The 8,481-nt window shown below is 42.4% G+C and overlaps 1 protein-coding gene across 1 annotated transcript; it reads left to right on the forward strand.

The window, feature by feature from the left end:
- Window positions 1-4,752: 4,752 nt before the first annotated feature.
- On the forward strand, window positions 4,753-6,994 carry CALHM6 (calcium homeostasis modulator family member 6). Its single transcript, XM_079939720.1, has 2 exons — window positions 4,753-5,447; window positions 6,386-6,994. The coding sequence occupies exons 1-2, from the start codon at window positions 4,920-4,922 to the stop codon at window positions 6,806-6,808; spliced, it is 951 nt and encodes a 316-aa protein (XP_079795846.1). The 5' UTR covers window positions 4,753-4,919; the 3' UTR covers window positions 6,809-6,994.
- Window positions 6,995-8,481: the final 1,487 nt, after the last annotated feature.

The raw sequence follows: 8,481 nt of genomic DNA on the forward strand, positions 1-8,481 counted from the left end.
AAAGAAGAGACTGAAAAAGCCTCTTCCCAGAGTTGTTCCTTAGATCTTCTCATCACATCAGGGCATTTTATATTAGTTTTTTAAATTGTAGAAATAACATATACATGTTAAAAAATCAAATACTGTTTATATATCTTAAAATTTTTTGCTTTATTTTTACACAATGGATTGTGTGACATGCAGTGTTTTTGCTTGCCTTTTTCAATTACCATGTCTACTCTGTCTTTTCAACCACACCAGCACATACAGATCGACCTCAGTCATACGGATCTGCTTTGTATTCTATTGCATAGATGCCCATAACTTATATATATAGTTCTCTACAACTGAACCTTATCTGATTGTGAATGTTTTAAATATGCAGCATATTTCATGTGATTTATTCTTTTAGGGAAGATCTTTCACAACAGTTTAACTTCTCCAATGAGTTGATTTAAATTTTTGAGATTTTGCAATAGTCACGTTTATAATTTGAAGAAACACGAATTTTCTCCTATTAAGTTATTTTCATTTCCTTTATCCTAATCCTTTAATCTTATTTGTTATTCAACGTTATTATCTTTGGAAATCCAAATCTTTGGTCATAGTTCATAAACTAGCAAACCAAATTTGAGTTCAGGGGAACTAGGCTTGTGATGAAGCAAAGGATGAATGGCCATTGGCAGTGAAGCGCTATCCCATGTTAAAATCACTCTAAAATGACTCTCTGAATTGATGGGAAAACACAATTTAATGTGTGTTTATCAAGATTCCTAATAGATACAGGTCTTAAGAACCATGGAAGGAAAACTAGGACCTTTAATAGCCTTTTATGGTACCAGATGATGATGATGGTGGTGACAACAAAGACTGGCCACATCTAGGTTCTCAGAGTTAAAATAATCATCTACCATAAGAAAAAAAATTTGGGGGGTGGGAATCACGGAATACTTAAAATTTTGTGATAGGTTTAGGAAATTCAAGCTCAGAAAAGGGGAAACTAATCTATTAAAAGGTTACTTGAAATGTTATGGGATTGCCACTTAGCAACTGACACCGCTGTGCTAAGGAAAAGTCTGAACTTTCCTTCTTTCTGCTTTATACTTCCAGAGGAAGAACTTTTATAAACATTCAAAAATCTTATTATATTAGCAAGTCCCAGGTCCCATACTCTCAAATACATTACTTAACATAAACAGTATATTCCACAAATTACAGCATGCAGAAAGGTACACTCTAAGATTCAGAATATCAGACGTTCTAAATTTACTTGTTATTTTGGCATCCAAAGTTGTGTCTTGCATATTCCAGATACTTAAAAGATATATGAACCTTAATTTGATTTTACTCTCGCGGGTCTTGGGGCCAGGATTGACACTTTGCTGGAATATAGCAGTTGTATTCCAAGCAGGACCATACAAAATTAGTCTCAGTTCTCATGAGAACTACAGAGACTAATGTTTGACATCCAGCTCACTTAAGGATGACTGCAAGGGACTTTCAGATTCACAGTGTGAATGTATACTTCCTTTCAAGAGTTTCTCTTGCTTTCTTTTCCAAGAAATGTTTTGTGGTTTCTGAAATCCATTTCTGACACCGATAATAACAGTGTTGAGAAACAAAGTACTACAGTTTAACAAAACAAAACAAAACCCATAACCATTGGTTTTTCGCTGTGTTTAACATGCGAGTCTCTCACTCATTTCTTAGAAGCTAAAGTAAATTGGTGTTAAATTATAGGTTTTCAAAAGTGTAAAGTTCTTTCAAATATTATTTAGTGTACTCTCAGAGAAAATTCTTGAATCTTCTTGAATTACTATGTTACTCTATTTGCACTAAAGGCTGAACTTCTGAGCAATGGCCTCTCAGAACAGAGCCGGCTATAAAGGGCTGGACAATCTTCAATAGACCCAGAACTAGAACCACCCATTGCTCCAGAGGTGGTAAGGGTGGGTGTCCGGGCACTAGACTCAAATCAGGGGCTGGGAGGAAATTCAGGCTGGTGGGCCGCAGCTGGACTCTAATAGTTATGGAAACCTGGAATAAGTACAGAAGGATCGTCTTATCTGGGAGATCTGTGATCGGGGGGACACAGTGGTGGCATCCCCAGGAGGTAGTGTTTAGAGACACAAGCTGACAGGATAATAGGTGAGGATGCAGCTCAGTCTGTAATGAGTTTCTGGGGCAGGATCATAAACCTCATACCCTGGTCTGTAAAGCCCCTAAACCTGACCTTCCACCTGCAGCTCTGACCTCGTGATGCACCACCTTCCTTCTCACTCTCAATGCTCTCGTCACTCTGGCTGTCTTTCTAACCGCAGAATACTAAGCTCCTTTACACCCAGAGCCTTTGTCATTCGCATTTCTGCTTAAATGTCCTCTCCTCATAGAGGCTTTCTCAGGACACTCTGTACCACATGATTGCATTTTAATTATCTGCGTAACCTGCAGACGTTCCCCCTCATCATCTATATCCTCTCCACTAGAACATCAGCTCAATGAAAGCAGGGCATCTCTTGGTCTTGTTCCTTGTTGTACCAAATAACACCAGGCACTTTTATAGGTACCTGGCATATTCTGGGTGCTTATTAAACCTTTAAATGAATGACTGAATGAACAAATGAACTAATTAATAAATTGGTTAACAAATGAATTACTCTAGTCAGGATAGTAACTAAAAATAAATGAAACCAAATCCTTGACAGAGGCGAGGAAGAAGAGGAAGGCTGTCGCCAGATGCAAACGTCTTAATAAACGAAGGGAATGAAAACAGATTGCAGGACTGAGGTGACGGAGGAGGTCATGCTAAACAGCTTGAGCCCTGATGGAGAATAAACTATTAGAAGTGATGGGAAAAGCCCAGGTGTGGATGTAGTAGTGGGGGAATGCCAGCCCTCCCTCTTGTTCTGAGAAATGTGGGAGAATAAATAAATCTCACTCAAGAGAATGGAAGGGTATGTTTGAGTTAGGTTACAATTAAGGGAGATTTGGATAAAGCCGTCTGCACAAAGGTTGTGATATAGTGGAATTGGTTCAGGACGGTATGTGGAAAGCGTGGGAAAGGAGGCAACATCTCAGAGGAGTAGTGTGGCAGTGAAGAGAGGAGAAGGGTCACCCACAGGAAAAGGGAAGGAAGAGTTTTTGCATATGTGGGCTTACAGAGATGATAGTCATAGCAGAAGTGATTTGCCTCAAACATGCAACTTTGATGCAAGTTTACAGGAAGCCTGGCAGTACCTGGTCCAACTCCAGAGAAGAGGGCCCCAACTGTCCAGCATGACAGAAAGGACCTTGATCTGGGGACAGCTTCTGAACACTCACACAGAGAGAGTAGCTATTCATCCCAGTGCCAGGTGGTTCTGTGCCAGGAACTGGTGCTGGGAGGGAGCTCAGGAGGCAAGTTGAACTAAGAAAAGAGTAACATGTTCCTGCCCCGTCTCTAACAGTTCAGTAGGCTCTGTGGGCTACCTGTTCTTCCCAGATAAATAAGGCAAACCTAGGGGATGGGCTTGAGCAGCAACCAGTTCACTGCGACCTGCCCCGCCAGACTCTGTATCCAGACACCCTCCTTGAAGTGAAATGGACAGCTCAGGGCACACTGATCCTCTGAAGGTCGTGGAGGATCATTGAGTCACTGAATACAATCCTTGATCTAAAATAGAGCATTCATTTGGATTCTTAAATAATGTACAACACAGTTGTCTGTTGTCTCTTCCTGACGTTGCAAGGTGAGAGGTAATCCCTCACACTGAGCATTCACTAATAGGCACACCCTGTGTGTAAAAGTGCTTTACAGATGCTACGCAATTTACTTGTCTCAACAATCTTGAAAAGTGAGCACTGTATTCTGCTTTTACAAATGAGCATGATGAGTCTATTAAACACACACATACACACACACAATGCACCTGACTTCACAGCCCATGTCCTTTCAAGTACACCTCACCTCACTCTAGAGCTGCTCAGAGTAAGGCTCAGTTTCACAGAAGTGGTTTTAGCCTGTGTCAGAGAAATGCTGCTTTGAGAAAACTGAAAGTGGAGGAAATAATGTTAGTTAGATGTGGCTGCAGATCGAAATTTTTTGGTTCAACTAGTGTTTTTTGAGCAACCATGTACCGCTCTCCTCTGCTGATCAACTTGGTGGTCACTGAGTAAGGATTTGACACTTGTCCACATACTACCAGTGTTAGGACCCACCTGAGGGGGAAAAAAAGAGGCAGAAGTCAATACTGTCTATTCAGGCTAATGTCCTGCAGGAGACCAGGCGGAGGAGAGGACAGTGGTAGTTCTGTCCAGAAGGGGGACAGAAAGGAGACAGACATCATGGACATACTGGAATTTGAGCGGGGCTTTGCTGCGATTTAGTTTATGAAAGAGAAACTGGAAATTTGCCCTTGAATAATGTTTCCTTTAAATGATCAGTTTTGTTTGATTTCTTTGTTTTGTTTTGTTTCTTGCAATTGTTTGGTCTGACTGGGAGTGGGTTTAGGAGCCAGGGTGGCTGCCATCGAGGAAAAGCTGGTGTTTTTCCCAGTTTATCCAAGTAAAAAGTATTCATTTGGTGACTGCATAGGGTCATTAAGGGTAAGGAAAGTCCCCTTGTCAGGAGGAAACAAAACTCACAGTGGAACAGGGCCTATCTTCCCTCAGAGTTCCGGAATTGAGGGATAAAGGTCACCAGTACCTCCCTTTCTGGAAAGGCATGAGTACTAGGGAGGTCAATGGTGTGTGTGTTTGAGTCTGCCGCACCTGGTCTGGTTGAAATAAGAAAGCGAAAGCTCAGGAAACCCAGAGAAGACCCTTTCTTTTTTGGAAGGCTTGGCTTAGCAGAGCAGGGAAAACCCCAGACCCCAAACCCTCCCCCAAATCATTCGAGGAGCTGGGCAGCGAAGAGGCAGAAGCACACGGGCACATCCACGGCGCCCTGGGGTAGGAGACCAATGGAGAAGTTTAGGGCGGTGCTGGACCTGCACCTCAAGCACCGCAATACGCTGGGTTACGTCCTGGTGAGCTTGCTGACGGTGGGTGGGGAGCGCATCTTCTCCACCGCGGTGTTCCAGTGCCCGTGCAGCGACGCCTGGAACCTGCCCTACGGCCTGGTCTTCCTGCTGGTGCCCGCGCTGGCGCTCTTCCTCCTGGGCTACGTGCTGAGCGCGCGCACCTGGCGCCTGCTGACCGGCTGCTGCGCGCCGGGCGCGCGCACTGGCTGCGGCGCAGCGTTGCGGGGGGCCCTGGTGTGCGCGCAGCTCAGCGCTGTCGCTGCGGTCGCGCCGCTCACCTGGGTGGCCGTGGCGCTGCTCGGGGGCTCCTTCTACGAGTGCGCCGCCAGCGGGAGCGCCTTCGTGGCGCGGCGCCTGTGCTTCGGCCGCAGCCCCGGCTGCGCGGACCAGCTGCCGCTGGTGCCGTGCCATCAGGTCCAGGCTCCCGACGTGCAGGACCTGCAGAAGGAGCTCAAGGCCCAGTCGCAGGTCGGGCGCCCGCGCTGGACGCGCTGGGGGGATCGGAGAGGGACGGGTTTCTACGGGGATGGACGGGGGAGGTAGAAATGCGTGCCCTTTCTCCAGACATACGACATCCGAAGACTAACTAGAATGGTTGTTGGCTTCTCGTGAGCCGATAGGCATTCCTTCCTTCTTTCCTCCCTCCCTCTCTCTTTCTTTCTTTCTTCTCTCCCTCCTTCCTTCCTTTCTTTCTTTCTTCTTCCTTTCCCCTAACTCCCTTCTTTCCTTCCTTTCTATCTCGGTGCTTTTTCTTTTCTTTTTTAAATTGAAGTACAGTTGATTTACAATATCGTGTTAGTTTCAGGTGTACAGCACAGAGATTCAGTTATACGTGTGTGTGTATCCTTCTTCAGAGTCTCTTCCCTTACAGGTTATTACAAAATATTGAGGATAACTAATTAACGGGAGAAAGGCACTTGGGCACTCATATAGTGTCAGGCATCCACTCTGTACCAGTCACTGTGCTGGGCCCTTTACTTCCTTTATTATTCTCTTCTGTCTTTACAGTGAATACACTGAGTCCAGGTCAAGTTGCTTGTCCAGTCAGAATTGTTACAGTAAAATGAGTCTGCCTGACTCTAAAGCCATCACCCCACACTACTTCTTGGAAATGAATGTTTGTTTCATTGGATTTTCTGAAATTCCACGTTTTGAGTTCCAGGGATTCGACATATAAACTCCTCCTTGGGCCCTTGACATGCCTTGGAAAATGACTGTCTTGTCAAGTGAGCACTTGTACTGAGGGGTTCGAGAGGTTACTGCCACTTCTTTCTCGTAAGGGATTAAGACCTAAAGCTGTTGCTTGTTCATCATCATAACTCTAAGTAGTTCACACTTTATCTGAGGATTTAAAAATTTCTAAAAAAAAATGTGACTAAATTGCTATTCTGTTGTGTTTTCTGAAGGTGTTGGGCTGGGTCCTGATAGCAGTTGTTATCATCGTCCTCCTGATTTTTACATCCATCACCCGATGCCTATCTCCAGTTAGCTTCCTGCAGCTGAAATTTTGGAAAATCTATTTGGAACAGGAGCAGCAGATCCTTAAAAGTCAAGCCACAGAACATGCAACCAAACTGGCAAAAGAAAATATCAAGTGTTTCTTTGAGTGTTCACATCCAAAGGAATACAACACTCCAAGCATAAAAGACTGGCAGCAAATTTCATCACTATATACTTTCAATCCAAAGGAACAGTACTACAGCATTTTGCACAAATATGTGAACAGAAAAGAGAAGAATCAAAGTATCAGATCTTCCAAAGAAGATGTGGTGGTTCCTGTTCTTGGCTTTGTAGATTCATCTGATATGAACAGCACTCCAGACTTATGACCTTATGAATAGGAAAAATGTTCTTTTGAGTTATTGATTCATTAAAAAAAATAAACATTGGTATTGTTTATGACTTTTTTTTTGGTCTTCCAAATTATGGAAACATAGCATATTAAATCAAATAAAAATTCAGAACTTTATCTCTTTATTATATTATAAGAAAAAAAGGAAGCAAAGGTAAATGGTTCACTCAAAGTGACAACCTGGAACTAAATCAGAATTTTTATATCCCTAGCCTAGGGTATTTTTCACTGAAAAATAATGCTGCTTTCAAATAAAAGAATTTAGTAGCAAAAACAGCAAAATAACAATTGAACTTCAGACCTTTCTTTTAGGGTATCTGATTTCAAATTCACTTTCATGCAGACAGCACATTGTTTGGTACTTTAAAATACTGGCATTTTATGGCTACTAAAACAAAATACAAAAACAAATCATCATGAAAAGGGAAGTAAATTTTTTTAAAAACAAAATTTGAAAAACTATGATAATTGCAGGCATAACCTGTATTTAGTTTGTAGGATCAGAAGGAAATTTTTAAAGCTGTTTGTTGTGGTAAATTTCAAATATACACAAAGGTAGAAAGGATAGTATTATGAACCCTCACATGGTCATTACACAGCTTCAATGGAGTGGGGAAGTCAGCTAAAGCCTACACCATACAAATAAATATAGAAATACAAATTGTGAGCTGGTTTAGATTGAGGAGGAGGGGATTGAGGAGGTCTATGAGAAACTGAAATCTGTAGAGTCAGAGAAGAGCATTTCAGTTTGCAGAACAGTATGTACAAAGGTGGAGGTAAGGAAGATCTTAGTACAGTCAGAAGCCTTAAAGGCGACTAGAGAAAATGTGCAAGGGACAGCTCGTGCAGCCCCTCGAAATCATGCAAAGGATTTTGGTTTTCATCCTATGAACATCTCAGGAAGATTGATCTGCTTTTCTTTTTATTTATTTATTATTATTTTTTTTTGTGGTACGCGGGCCTCTCACTGTTGTGTTGAGGCGGACTCTCAACCACTGCGCCACCAGGGAAGCCCTGATCTGCTTTTCTTGTGGGAAAAGGAATGGCAGGGGGAAGAGGGAGAGCCAGGGTGGAAATGGAGAGATTAATCAGGAGGCTACTGCAGGGGAAATAGGTGGGAGTGAACTTGAACCTGGTTGATGGTGATGAAGACAGAAAAAGAAGATAGATTCAAGGTAAACTTTGACAGCATTTGTTGATGGAAAGGATGCAAGGATGTTTTTGAGAGCAAAAATATCTATAGATAAAATTCTGTTGCTTGATAATGCCAGGACTTTCCAGGGGATCTTAGACTGTCATTCCTGTCCATCTCCCAAATTTATGGCTGTTCTGTGCGTTTAAAAAAATGACTTATGAAAACTTTGCAAAACAACTAAGCACAGATCATATTTAGCCCTTCTTCCTCTTTTGGCAGATCCTTGCTCCTGCTTCTATTTGCCCTTTGTTGCATAGGGGCCATTAAAAAGTACTGGTCAGTAGAGCTGAATATCCTGTTATTGAGAGTCATATATCGCAAGAAAGTTGGCAGAGAAACTGCATGATCAGTTCTTTTCTATTCCCTAATGAATAGTTTTGAAAATCATATCATGACTACTTTCATTTTTGCTTCCCTTATTTTAAAATTTCTTTAGTATATTCTTCTCTTCAACA

This window comes from Stenella coeruleoalba (genome assembly GCF_951394435.1).
Source record: "Stenella coeruleoalba genome assembly, chromosome: 12".
NCBI lineage: Eukaryota > Metazoa > Chordata > Mammalia > Artiodactyla > Delphinidae > Stenella > Stenella coeruleoalba.